Here is a 14,733-nt window from a genome sequence, read left to right as displayed (position 1 = left end):
ACAGCTGCATTACTTATCACCTCCTCGAAAAATTCAATTATTCGGACAGGATCTCCCCACACTAAGCATTCCTGGACAATTAGTGTTTCTACAAGTGCAGATTAATCCTGTCCCTCAGAATTTTTAAAAAATCTCTTCTGCCCGGGATGTTAGATTCACTGGCCTGAAATTACCCATCTTATCCCTGCTGTTCTTCTTTAGTAAAGGTACAGCATTGACTCTCCACCAATCATCTGGCACCTCTTTTGTGGAGCATAAATCTTTTTGAAATAAGGTTAAATTCAATTTATAAAAGCTCAGCTCATTCTTCATATAGGCAGTCGGGAGCTCCTTAGTGACAGCTCTTAGCTGAATTTTATTTCTTTAGTTTTTTGAATGGAGTACCGGACATTGAATATTAGTTTCTGAAGGGGAAAAGATGTGGTCATGTGTCCAATGAAAAGTATCTGGTAATTTTTTAATTTTACATGGTAGATAAAGCAGTTCCTCATTGGAAGAACATTCAAATGAATCTTTAAGAACAAAAGTTGAGAAGTTTGATATCTCTCTCGTGTGTGTGTGTGGCCACAGTATCACAAACCAAGAGAAAATCTGCAGATGTTGTAAATCCAAGCAGCACACACAAAGTGTCTCGGCCCGAAACGTTAACTCTACTTTTTTTCCCCATAGATGCTGCCTGGCCTCCAGCTTTTTGCGTATGTAGCCTCAGTATCTTTCCAGGTTTCAAGCTCCCTCTCAAGGTTGCGTTGTGTTGTCTGGTGGCTCACTCTCACCCTCGGCCGCTTTGTTTGCCGGAACGGCTTCACGGCCGTGGATTCCGGTCGGAATCAATTTACGAGGTACCAGCAGACACTTCCGGCGAGGACATGTGTGGAGAATGAGAGCCTAACACAAACCTGTGATCGGGATTGAAAGGTGCACAATCCAGTTTCTCTTTAACATGACTGTTGCACCTCATTGACTCCGGATTCGGTGTCACTCTCTCACCCCCTACCACCATACCCTCTCCACTAACCCCGGGTTCTGTGTCTCCATCCCCCTCACGCTGACCCCGTACTCTGTGTCTCATCCCCTCTATTGACCTCGGGCTCTATGCCTCCACACACTCCCATCCCCATTATTGACCCCGGGCTCTGTGTCTCATCCCCATTATTGACCCTGGGCTCTGTGTCTCATCCCCATTATTGACCCCGGGCTCTGTGCTTCCACACACTCCCATCCCCATCATTGACCCCGGAATCAGTGCCTCCACACACTCCCATCTCCATCCTGTCTACTGACCCCGGACTCTGTGTCTCCACACACTCCCATCCCCATTCCCTCTATTGACCCCAGATTCTGTAACCTTCCCCCAGCCTCCTTCCTCTCACCACAGACTTTGTGTCTTCCCTCAGATCTGGACTTTGTGTATTCTCTGGCTGACCCTGGACTTCGTGCCTTCCCACCCATTGTCCCTTCACCTCCTTCCCAACCTTCCAGCACAAACGCGCATACACCCCCCGGCTCCCCCGGACCCTACTGTCCTTTCTCTCCTCCATCCCTAAACCTGTTGCTTCAGCTCTCTCTGCTCATCTCTTTCTCCTCGGCCGATGCTTTGACATTCGCATTTCTCTGTGACAGATTGTGGATTTTCAATTATGGGGAGATTGCGTAAAAGGCACAACTGGAAGGCACGAGTTCAGGGGAGTACTGTGGCATGCAGTTCGAAACAATCTGATGACGACGTCAAGGTTGAGATTGATCTGGAAGGTGTGTTTGAGAAAATAATGAATGAGCTGAATAGAAGTTGAAATTACTCTGAAGGTAACTGACAATCTCCCAGTCTTCATCCACTTACTGATGTACTCCAGTGAACTGAAAATGCGCTTCAAAATTTTCTGTCCATTGCATGAGAGTGACAGAAAAGAACCTAGTACATCACAGTACTAAGAACTTCCTACAGGGGCATGATTGAGCGCATCCTGATTGGCTGCATCACTGCCTGGTATGGGATCTGTACTTCCCTCAATCGCAGAACTCTGCAGAGAGTGGTACAGACATCCCAGAGCATCTGTAAGTGTGAACTTCCCACTATTCAGGACATTTACAAAGTCAGTTGTGTAAAAAGGGTCCAAAGGATCATTGGGGACCTGAGTCACCCCAACCACAAACTGTTCCAGCTGCTACCATCCGGGAAACAGTATCGCAGCATAAAAGCCAGGACCAACAGGCTCCAGGACTGCTTCTTCCACCAGGCCATCAGACTGATTTAATTCATGCTGATACAACTGTATTTCTATGTTATATTGACTGTCCTGTTGTACATACTATTTATAAATTAATATAAATTGTGCTTTGCCCATTTAGACAGAGACATAATGTAAAGATTTTTACTCTTCATGCATATAAAGGATGTAAGAAATAAAGTCAATTCAATTCAATTCTGGCCTTTGTGCCCTCAATATTGCGTCAACCTTTTGATCTACTCTTTGATCAATCTAACTCTTTTCTCCTACATTGGCCATCATACTTTATTGTTTTTCAACCACGTGCCAGTCTCAGATTCAGTGTTTCTACTATATCAGCTTCAATCAAGCCCCTGGAAGTACATGCCAAAGACACAGTAGAGTCAATTCTCAATCTGGCTTTATGCTTCATGAAAGTAATTTTAATAAGTTGTCCTAGTAGCACACACAATACTCATTTTCATCATGTGATGGTTCTTGAGAGGGTCTAGGGGAGATATTCCAGGATATTACCTGAAATGGAGCAATTCAGCTTTGGGGAGAGACCGGATAGACTGGGTTTATTTTCCCCGAAGCCAAGTGGTTGAGGGGTGACCTGAGAAAAGTATTTAAGCTTATGAGGAGGTAGACAGGGAAGATAGTAAAAATCCTTCTCCTGCATCCAAGACAAAAGGGAATAGATTATGAGATGTAAATTTAGAGAAGGTCTGAGGGGAAGTTTTTTCTTGGAGGATGGTTGAGTGTGCTACCTGAGGAGGTGATGGAAATAGATACTTGCAGCGTTCAAGACTCGTAGGTAACTACAGTAACTGAATTGCCAAGGCATAGAAGGCCAAGGGCCTATTGTGGGTAAATGGGATTACTGTAGATGGGTGTAGCGGGCTACTTGACTCTATGACTTTGTGTGTACGCAATGTTGAATGCCTATCACACCTTTACCGGGGAAAAAGCTTTGCATGTGCAATCTCATTCTTGTAACAATCAATGGTGAGATTCTTGTGCAGTTTACATAACATGGAGTTGTCAGGTCATTGTATGTATAGGAGCTGAGTTTTAAAATTGAGAGAATTACAGTGATAATTTTGTGAACAGATTAAGAAATGACTGTTTGTAAAGATAAGCATGAGGAGTCGCATGCTGGATACCTCTGTCTCTCCCTCTCAAAATTTAAGTGTAGGTGATCATTTCCAGACAGATTGATAACTATTACAAAAAGATTCTTGATGTAATTTGTTTTTGCATTTGGTTATTCCCTAGTTGTGCGGTGTGACTCTATATGCTTGCTGCTGATCAGACTTGAATGAAGTTTTAAAACCGGCTGTGCTTTTGCAGATGGGATTACCTTAAAAGGAGTTGATGAGTGTAATGCCCTGGTATTACCTGCAAAAAGAGCAAAAAAGAAGCAGGTGAACAAAGAAGTTCCAGCACCAAAGCAACCTCTGAGCAAGAAGAGAAGGAAGCAGCTGGAGAAAATATTGGAGCAGAAGAAAAAGAAAGTTCAGGTTAACCATGTTCAATATTAAATACTAAGCCCTACTTAACATTGATTTCACTTAAGATCCATATTGTGCAACTTTATTTTTGATTGTGTTTTTTTAAAAATACACAATGACCTGAAATTTTAGAGACTACCTCCCTGAGGAGAAGCAAGTTAGCCTGCAATCTTGTAAAGCTGAACTGTGTCAAATCCTTGGAATCTGTGGCTCTCGGCTGGAGGCCCTTTATGGCTGACAAAATGAGTCTATTGGTAGCTATAGCTCAGGTGAAGTAAGGTGATCAATGTCCTTCAGTATTGACAACCTCACTTGCCAAGATCTGCAACATCCACAAGATGCATTTCAGCTATTTTTTTAAACCAACAATCAGTCTTAGCAAAGCTTTTTAAGGATAATATTCTAAGAAAAGTTTTTTCAACAAAAAAGTTCCCCTGAGGCAGGTGGAAGATCTGACCTGGACCCAACTGGTGCTGCTCCTTCCGTGGGTTGCTAGATAGTCGGAGTCTGCCTTCCTTGCACTTTGATCCAGACTGAGATTGCAAAGAATTTCCTACCGAAGATCCTCAGCCAGAAACGTCGACTGTACTCTTTTCCAAAGATGCTGCCTGGCCTGCTGAGTTCCTCCAGCATTTTGTGTGTGTTGCTATTTGCAGCATCTGCAGATTTTCTCTTTTTTTTAAAAGCATTTTGATCTAACCCTCCAAATTTCCAGGTTTCTTTTAATTGAAAATTTATTGCTTAATTAAAAAAAAGCTCAATCCCCTTAAGCACCATTAAACAACCTTACTAATTGTAACAAGTGGCAGTTAGCATTCTGTCTCTGAGTGAATTAATGGTGAGTACAAAAAAAGGGAATTGTTCTGACTTATTGCATTCTGTATAATTTTGTGCTGTTGCCCTTTCAATTAATTTCCATATTTCTTCACAGAGGAAAGAAATTCTGAGCAAACTTGCAGAATGTCAGGTCTCAGAGTCAGAGATGAAACTTTTCTACACTACCTCAAAAATAGGCATCGGAGAACGCTTGTACCAGACTAAGCTGTATGTTGTTTGTTATTTTAAGATAATTATTGTATATGTGTGTATATATGAAATATATGTGTGTATGATATAAGTCTGTGTGTGAGTGCGTATGAATATTGCCTGTTTACAAAATGCACTGAAAAGTTTACACATACCCCTGCGCACCCCCCCCCCCACCCCTTTGGTCCTTTAGGGACATAGGCTGGCTGTTGTCCATAAGATTTCTGTTCACTTACTGCAGAGCCTTATAAAAGCATTCAGCCCCCAACCCTTTGTTGACAGAAATGGGTATTACAATGAGGGATTTTGATCAAGTTAATTGGGAATTTTTATTTGTGAATCAAGTGCTCTTTTCTCACGGTAGAGCCCCAAAAAACAGGGAAAATTGCAAAGAATGAAAACTAGAAGTTTGAAAGCTGAATGTCAGCAGTTCAAAAGTATTCATCCCCCTTTGCTCAGTACTGAGTTGAACCACCTGTCGTCGTTGTTACAACCCGTAGTCTTTTGGAGACGTCTCTATTAGCTTTGCACAGTGTAGTGGAGCAAGATCTGCCCAATCCACCTTGCAAAATTGCTCAAAATTCCAGGTTAGTTGAGCTGCGAAAGTAGGCAGCAATCTTGAGGTCTTGCTAGAGATGTCCGACCGGGTTAAGGTCAGGATTCTGACTGGGCCACTCAAGGACTTCAATTTTCTTCATTTGAAGCCACTACATGGTTGCTCTGGCAGTGTGCTTTGGGCCTTTGTCCTGCTGAAAGGTGAACCTGCTCCCTAGTTTTAAGCTTTCTGGTAGAGACTAGCAGGTTTTTTTAATCCAGAATCTCTCTGTATTCAGCAGCAATCATCTTCCCATTAATCCTAACCAAATTTCTAGTCCCTGCTGCTGAAAAGTATCTGCATAGCATGATAATACCTCCACCATATTTTAAGTAGGGATGGTGTTACCTGTCTGAAGAGCAGGTTATACTTACCAGTTTTTCTAATAGGTTTACACCACACGTACCATTGAGACTGAAAAGTTCCACTTTTGTCTGGTCCAGCCACCAGATCTTCTTCTATATCTTTATAGTATTTTCTACCTGATGCTTTACAAAGTCTTCATGGGCAAGGATATGCTTTTTTTTTAAGCTTGGACTTCTTCCTTGCCACTCTTCCATAAATACTCTTTTTTTTTGCTGTGTCTCAGATATTGTGAACTTCGTCTCCAGTTGTAGCCACTGACTTCTGCAGCTCACTCAGGGTAACTGTTGGCATCACAGTAGGCTCTCTTACAAGTGCCATTCTTCTCCGGCGACCAAGTTTAAAGGGGCGGCCTGACCTAGGCAGTGTGGCTGTGGTTTCATTTTTTTTTCACTTTTTCATGATGGACTGTATTGACCTCTGCAGTATGTTCAGTGCCTTTGAGATGGTCTTGTAGCCTTCCCCAGATTTGTGTTTCTCTCTTATAATTTCCCTGACTTGCCTTGAATGCTCTTTTGTCTTAATTTTGGTTTGGTCTATTGAAAATCTACCATACTGTTGGACCTTACAGATAGAGGGGGTCTTTATTCGGGTGATCCCTCCAATTTTCTACATCAACAAATTGGGTGAGTTGGTCAGGTAATATATAGTATTGCACCTGAGGAAAGATAGCATAGTAATTACAAAGGGGATGAATACTTTTTCAGCCTCACAATTTTGATTTTAAATTTTTAGTAAATTGACAGGTTTTGGAATTTTTCTTTTGCTTTACCATATTGCATTATGTTTTGCAGATTTGCTCAAAATATCTTATTTTAATGTACTTCAAATTTAGAAAATGGGACAGTAAAATGTGAAAATAGTTTTAGGGGCTGAATACTTTTTCAAGGCACTGTATAATCTGCCAGATAGAACATAATTAAGTTTCGAAAAGCAATTTTGCTTTTGTTTATTAATTTGTAAACTTGAGATCACAGTCTGCCTTCTAATTTATGCTAGAATTCCCCATGAATTGTCACTTGCAGAATTGGGCTTTTACAGGAATGTTCAATTTCAGGAGCACTATTTGTAGATGGCATAAAGCAGTTCTTTCCATTCGTCTTCACATTCTGAAATAGTAATAATGTTTTTATGTTTTTAGCCACTTCTTCATTTGGCACCATTTATTTCTGATATTCTACTTGTTTCATTTATTTTAATTGAAGATCTCCAAGATTCTACTGGCTGTGATTTGGACAATTTTATACTAATTTGAGAAGAATGTAAATCTGAACACATTTGTCCAGCAATTTTGTATCTTATTTTGCCAAAAAACATTCTTGGCTAAGGAAACTAGTGTATAGGTGCTGACAATTTGATGTCTATCCTGCAACTTATAAATGGGGTGCCATACATAATATGACCTCAACATAATGTACTGTCAGGAGACAAGTTTAACACCTACCCTGTAAATGATACTAGCATTTATCCATTTTTGGGGACATAAAACGTATAAGATCCTAAAGGGATTGGACAGGCTAGATGCAGGAAGATTGTTCCCGATGTTGGGGAAGTCCAGAATGAGGGGTCACAGTTTGAGGATAGAGGGGAAGCCTTTTAGGACCGAGATTAGGAAAAACTTCTTCACACAGAGAGTGGTGAATCTGTGGAATTCTCTGCCACAGCAAACTGTTGAGGCCAGTTCATTGGCTATGTTTAAGAGGGAGTTAGATATGGCCCTTGTGGCTACAGGGGTCAGGGGGTATGGAGGGAAGGTTGGGGCGGGGTTCTGAGTTGGATGATCAGCCATGATCATAATAAATGGCGGTGCAGGCTCAAAGGGCCAAATGGCCTACTCCTGCACCTATTTTCTATGTTTCTATGTTTCTATAATAATCGTGTGGTATATCCAAAACCATTTACAATCTCATTGTATTGAGGTTGCATTATATTTAGTTACTACATTTTATAAATTGATTTTACACCATCTACCTCAGGGGTTCCCAACCTTGGGTCATAGAAACATAGAAAATAGGTGCAGGAGTAGGCCATTCGGCCCTTCGAGCCTGCACCACCATTCAGTGTGATCATGGCTGATCATCCAACTCAGAACCCTGTACCAGCCTTCCCTCCATACTCCCTGATCCCCCTAGCCACAAGGGCCATATCTAACTCCCTCTTAAATATAGCCAATGAACTGGCCTCAACTGTTTCCTGTGGCAGAGAATTCCACAGATTCACCACTCTCTGTGTGAAGAAGTTTTTCCTAATCTCGGTCCTAAAAGACTTCCCCCTTATCCTCAAACTGTGACCCCTCGTTCTGGACTTCCCCAACATCGGGAACAATCTTCCTGTATCTAGCCTGTCCAATCCCTTTAGAATTTTATATGTTTCAATAAGATCCCCTCTCAATCTTCTAAATTCCCATGAGTATAAGCCTATAACTACAATAGGATCAATGGAAGATAAGCCAGAGTGCAGAAGACAACAAACTGTGCAAATGCAAATATAAATAAATAGCAATAAATATTGAGAACATGAGATAAGAAGATAAAGAGTCCTTAAAGTGAGATCATTGGTTATGGGAACATCTCAGTGGGTCCATGAACCTCTTGGTTAATGGTAGGGGTCTATGGCATGAAAAAGATTGGGAACCCCTGTTCTACCTCATTATGACTGCACCTTATTGTCTGCCAGCACTGCACCTTCTCTGTAATCTGTAACACATTATTCTGCATTCTGTTATTCTTTTCACTTGTTGAATTAATAACACCAAAGGATTAATGACTTTCTACATCTTAGGTCTGAACATAAGGTTGACAACGAGTGCCAAATCAACAGTGTTAGTGGGGCGAACAGGAAAAGATTCAAAAGAAGCTCTGAGGTTGTGGAGGAAGCACCAGAATCTGAAACGAGCTCATCTTCAGACAGCTCAGATGAAGAAGCAGAACAAATGGATGATGTAGAAAGTAAGGAAAGAGACAGCACACAGACAAATACAAACGAGAATGTTAGCAATGAACAAATTAAAAACTCGAGCACTTCCAAAGCACTGACAGAGAAACCTTCTGTTGATAAGGAAACCAGTCAAAATGCAACAAAGCAACCTTCCTCGGAACCTGCCATTTTTATTCCAGTGAACAGGACACCAGAGATTCAGGTACTGTAACAAACTCTAAATTACTATTTTCATTTAGGGCTTCACTTTTCTTTTGTTCAAAGTAAATTTTATTACTAGAGTACATATTGTTGTTGTTGGTCCATCGTTGTCGTTGATGAAGACCTCGACACTGTTATGATGGTGTCGAGACTAGCGCGTGATTTGGATTTAAGTGAGGGAGAGTTGCGCAGCGTCAGCCTCACTCTCTCTTCCCAATTCCTATCTGGATCCAGCGGCAAGACAAGAGTCGAGACGGCTGGAGATGGGACTAGGCGCAGTGGATGACCAGGACATCTTCTGTGTCTTGTCCTGCTCTACACGTTCCACGACGCTTGCAGAGACTGTCTTCTTGACCATTGGACCTTCTATTGGTCTCGTCCGCTCAGTCCACCGGAGTCTGTCTTCACATGCTGGGATAGACAACTCCCTATCTCACCGAGGGTTTGAGACCCATCAGCTACCCTCACCTGGTTTAGCCAGCTTGTCGAAGCCGTTGCCCGGGGTGTGGCTGCCGTCGCATGCAAACAGCTACGAGGAGTCACAGGTGAGAGCTGAGTGCCAGGTGGGGACCAAAGGTGGACAAGCCACCCTGAAAAGGATGCGACATGCTCCCCCACCAGAGGTGCTACTCCTCCCTGACACCCCATACACCCCATAGACACAGAGTACATATATGTCACCCCACATACAACCTGAGATTCATTTTCTTGTGGGCATATGCAGCAAATCTATAGAATAGTAACTACAATAGGATCAATGGAAGATCAGCCAGAGCGCCGAAGACAACAAACTGTGCAAATGCAAATATAAATAAATAGCAATAAATATTGAGAACATCAGATAAGATAAAGAGTCCTTAAAGTGAGATCATTGGTTGTGGGAACATCTCAGTGGATGGGCAAGTGAGTGCAGTTATCCCTTTTTGTTCAAGAGCCTGATGGTTGAGGGGTAGTACGTGTTCTTGAACCTGGTGGTGCGAGTCCTGAGGCTCTTGTACCTTCTACCTGATGACAACAGCAAGAAAAGAGCATGGCCTGGGTGGTGAGAATCTCTGATGATGTATGCTTCTTGGCTACAACAAAGTTTCATGTAGATGTGCTCAATGGTTGCGAGGGCTTTAACTGTGATGTACTGGGCTGAATCCAGTACCTTTTGTAGGATTTTCTATTCAAAGGCATTGGTATTTTGATATTAATAGTCAATATTAACCTGGAATAGGTGTCTTAAAGATGCAATTTTCATCTTGCATTTCTAATTTCCGATTGTTTAAAGCCATACTGTGGTGTAGAAGTCATGCCACCATTTTCTGTGCATACATGTAAGAAGATTTGATTCATATTCATATCATGTATACTGGTAATGGCAAACACTGCTTGATATGAAAAAGTGATGTTCTTTCAGCTTCCCTGATAAAACGTCATCACCTGTATAAGAATGGAAGTGGTGGACACTGTTGTTCCCTGAAGTTTATTTTACCACTTGAGATTGAGGTTTATCCCATTGTGCTCTTCATGAAGACATTTGTCTATCTCTTTCCTTGCTTTAAGACAACCTCTCATTCCAGACATGCAAGCGATGGGAAATGTACTTCATTGAGATCATCTCTCATTGTTATAAATGCAAGGCAGTAATAAGTCTAATCTGGTTAACTTCTCCTTGGAGGTCAAATCCATGTCCCAGAAATCAATCAGATGAGCTTTGGTTGCACTCTCAATTATAAATATATCTGTCAGAAGGGCAAAACACTCCTGTTCACGTTATTCCAGATGCAACCTCAACAAGGCCCTTAAGTTATATGTTGACTGTGGAATATGCACATGGAACTGATACATTGTGCATTTCTTGTTGTGATGTAATGCATTTTGCAATTGTTTCTGGATGGTATAAAATTGAGCTGTTGAAATAGCTAGTTTGAAAATGGAGATTTTGATGTGGTTTGATGTTATTCATAATAACTTGCAAACCAGTGTTTCTTTGCCACTTTCAAAATGAGATTTGATTATTTGGCTTGAAAATTATGAAGTTATCAGTTTGTCAGTTGGTATGCTTCATCAATTCATAATGTAGACTATCTCAGTCGCGGTCATCAATAAACGTATTACTTCACCTTCTATGTTAGTCAATTGGTTCTTTTACTGACTTCAAAGGATGTGCTTTCTGATTATTCTTCCAGGAAGCTCGCCTCAAGTTACCAATTCTAGCAGAAGAGCAAGTTGTCATGGAGGCCATTAAGCACAATCCAGTTGTAGTTGTATGTGGTGAGACAGGCAGTGGCAAAACAACACAAGTTCCCCAGTTTGTTTATGAAGCTGGCTACGCCAGGTATGTTTGAGAATTTATTTATCTGTCTGTCTATCCATTTATATATTTATTTATTGGGATGCAGTGCGGAATAGGCCCTTCTGGCTCTTCGAGCGATCCCCAATTTAACCCTAGTGTGATCATCGGACAATTTACAGTGACCAATTAACCTACCAACTGGTACGTCTTTGGACTGTGGGAGGAAACCGGAGCACCTAAAAGAAACCTATGCCAATAACATATAAACTCCTTTCAGGCAGTAGTGGAAATTGAACCTGGGTCGCTAGTACTGTAAAGCGTTGTGCTAAACCACTAGGCTAATGTGCTGCCCCAATGGCAGCTGCAATATTCATAAAATTTATTTATTTTTCTGAAGAAGGATGTATTCAGTAACAAAATAGCAAATGAGTTTTCACCTTCCTCGGAATTCTGATGGAAAATATTCAGTTTCAGTGCAATTGTCTAATTTTACTGTGACATTACGATAAAGTTTGTCAGAAACCTTTTTATACAAATACATTTAAACTGCAATGTTGAACATTGGAGTTTATTTGTAAGTATTTGCGTGAAATATTGTTAGCAATTCTGTTTATATTGTTTGAATGAAGTGTTGATTCAGATTATATTTACAGAATATTTTTTGTAAATTTCATGCATGATTAATTGAATTGGTGCATTAGTCCTGATCTAATTTTCTATCAGATAGTATGAACAAGATGTACCACATGTTGATCAACTCAAGTCTAAAAATGTATTATCAATTAGGATATTATTTCTTATGATATAGAATTGAAAAGTAGAGAAGTTATGCTAAACTATACAACCTTGGTTTGGCCAGATTAGAGCAAAGTATTCAGTTCCTAATAAAAACATCTAGACATTAGAGAAGATAGAAAAAGAATGGATTAAAAATCTGACACGAGTCAGAACTGCAAATTGAAAGGAAGAACAGGCTTGATTTCATCCAAGAAGATTTTGAGTTGTGATTTAATAGAGCTCATCGATGGAACAGTAGAAGTTTGTCTTCTGTTGCATGTGCCGAATGTGATGTAGTTGCCCCTGTGCTTTTCCAAAATTTGGCCCAGTCGACTTTAAGAGAACTATAGTTCAGAAGTGGTGTTCAAAGTACGTTGCTGCAAAGTCATGACATTACCCCGACGACATTTTTCTAGCTCGGTCAGCATGTCCATTTGGCAAGTGGCCATCAGTGTAAAATATCCCCCAGAGAAATCAAATTAAGCAATTCTGAAGAACCACTTCGCCAAGAGCGTGGCAGGGAAACTGCTCCTACTGGGAACAGCAAAATAAATGGATTGGGAAAGCTTGATGGGTTTATGAGTTAGAAAGAATTAGAACGTTTTGCTGATAATTGAAATGGGAGACAGAGTTAAATGAATATGGTGCAGATTTTGGACAGTCATGCTTAATTATGGGATTCAACCCACATGTACCTAATTATTGTGTAGAACAGGGGTACCCAACCTGGGGTCCACAGACTTGGTTAATGCCAGGGGTCCATGGCATAAAAAAGATTGGGAACCCCAGGTTTAGAATAAACGTGAAGCTTTTTAATGACTAAGTTTGGACTTTTAAGTGCTTCTCTGATTACTGCCCACAGTGGTGATGGAATCATTGGCATCACAGAGCCCAGGAGGGTAGCAGCTATAAGTATGTCTGAGCGAGTTGCAAAGGAAATGAATCTTTCGCAGAGGTACAATCTCTTCTTTCTTTACTATGAACTCAAATGTTTCTGTGCTTAAGGCTTTAACAGAGATCAAAATTGCACTAATAAAAGAATGATTGAAGTTTACCTTTTGACGAGCAATGAGTTGTAAGTTATTTGCAAAATAGAACACGAGCAGAAAATGTTTGAGGTGACATACTGGTGTAGTTCTCTGCCTATCAGTTCTATTGATTTTGTAGATGATTTAGTTGGTCCCTTTTAGCTGTGATAGTACTAATAATGTAACCTTGTGGCTTTTGAAGGGTGGTTTCTTATCAAATACGATACGAAGGAAATACAACTGAAGACACAAAAATTAAGTTTATGACCGATGGTGTCCTTCTAAAAGAAGTACAGAAGGTGGGTTGAATTAATATTTATTGTTAGAAAAATAATCAATTGATGGTGATTGATTGCCTGTTTACTAGGATGTTGCCTGCATTAGAGGGCATGATCAACGAGAGATTGGACAAACTTGGGATGTTTTCTCTAGGGTGGCGGAGCTGAGGACAGATTTGATAGGTATTCATAAGATTATGAGATGCATAGATAGAGTAGATGGGCAGTAGCTTTTTCCAAGTGTTGAAATGTCTTAATACCAGAGGTATTAGAGGTGAGAGGGGATCATTTCAAAGGAGATGTGAGGGGCAAGTTTTTTTTTACATAGAGAGTGGTGGGTGCCTGGAATGCGTTGCTTGGGGTGGTAGCAGAGGCAGAAACATTAGAGACGTTTAGAAAGGCACATAAACATGAGGAAAGTGGAAGGACATGGGCCTTGTGTAGGCAGTCAATTGAATTGGTTCAGCACAACGGTGTGAGCCGAAGGGCCCATTCCTGTGCTGTACTGTTCTATGTTCAATATTTTATTCCTTGGAGGGTAGAAGAATGAAGGGAGATTTGATAGAGATATACAAAATTATGAGGGTTGTAGATAGAGCTGAGGTTGGGTGAGACTAGAACTAGAGGTCATGGGTTAAGAGTGAATGGTGACATGTTTAAGGGGAACATGAGGTGGAATTTCTTCACTCAGAGGATGGTGAGGGTGTGTGACGAGTTGCCACCGGAAGTGTTGGGTGCTGGTTCAATTTAAATATTTAAGAGAAATTTAGATAGAGGGGTATGGAGGGCTATGGTCAGGGTGTGGGTCAATGAGACCAGGCAGATTTGTAGTTCGGTATGAACTAGATGGGCCGAATAGCCTGTTTCTGTGCCATAACTCTCTGTTAGCCACTATTTTCCAGAGTAACTGTGATTCACCAGTTGATGAAAAGGGGATGAGAGATCCTGTTACAAAAATCAGTAGAGACCCCAACATGGATTTCCCTTTCCTGACCTGATTTACAATTAAGCACCAGCTGTATGTGATCTGTGATGTTAATGTCAAGCACATTGGGCAGTCTATCAGACTGAAAGCAAAAGACACTAATTATCTGTGTTCTACTCTACCACATGAACCATTCTACAGCATGGACCCCACATCCATTAATTACCCTAGTATCTTAAAGTCTATTGATCACTGTTGTAGGCATCGAGAGTAGAGAATACTCTGAACTAAATGTCTGATATTTTATTTTGATTTTGATCTCTGCGTCTCCTCCGACAAGCTCCATAGGGAATTCATTCAAATCTGTAACGCTTAACATTCTTTTTCAGCGTGAATGGTGCATTTAAGAAATTGAAGTTACACTAAATCTGATTATGTGGTATGCTTAAAAGACCTCCCACAGAGGAGCAGCTTTAAACCAGCAGTGTCGACTTAATAGCGTATAAAAGTTGCTCTCAGTTTTAGCCATAATGGTGACAAGCAAGTGAAGCTGTGACTGATGTTACAACTATAAATTCTAGACTATTGATTTCTTTGAAGCTGC

General features: G+C 40.8%; 1 protein-coding gene across 1 annotated transcript in view; it reads left to right on the top strand.

The window, feature by feature from the left end:
* Positions 1-846: 846 nt before the first annotated feature.
* The window catches only part of dhx37 (DEAH (Asp-Glu-Ala-His) box polypeptide 37), a 40,922-nt gene continuing 27,035 nt past the window's right edge, over positions 847-14,733 (top strand). The window contains exons 1-8 of the mRNA XM_063034527.1: positions 847-915; positions 1,621-1,749; positions 3,558-3,727; positions 4,650-4,762; positions 8,484-8,841; positions 11,015-11,163; positions 12,761-12,853; positions 13,129-13,225. Of these exons, the coding sequence (XP_062890597.1) occupies positions 1,638-1,749; positions 3,558-3,727; positions 4,650-4,762; positions 8,484-8,841; positions 11,015-11,163; positions 12,761-12,853; positions 13,129-13,225 (1,092 nt within the window). The 5' untranslated portion in view covers positions 847-915; positions 1,621-1,637. The remainder of the gene's footprint in view (positions 916-1,620; positions 1,750-3,557; positions 3,728-4,649; positions 4,763-8,483; positions 8,842-11,014; positions 11,164-12,760; positions 12,854-13,128; positions 13,226-14,733) is intronic.

Source organism: Mobula hypostoma, chromosome 27 (genome assembly GCF_963921235.1).
Source record: "Mobula hypostoma chromosome 27, sMobHyp1.1, whole genome shotgun sequence".
Taxonomy (NCBI): Eukaryota; Metazoa; Chordata; class Chondrichthyes; order Myliobatiformes; family Myliobatidae; genus Mobula; species Mobula hypostoma.
The sequence above is the reverse complement of the archived record's forward strand: the minus strand, read 5'-3'. Positions and strand labels throughout refer to the sequence as shown.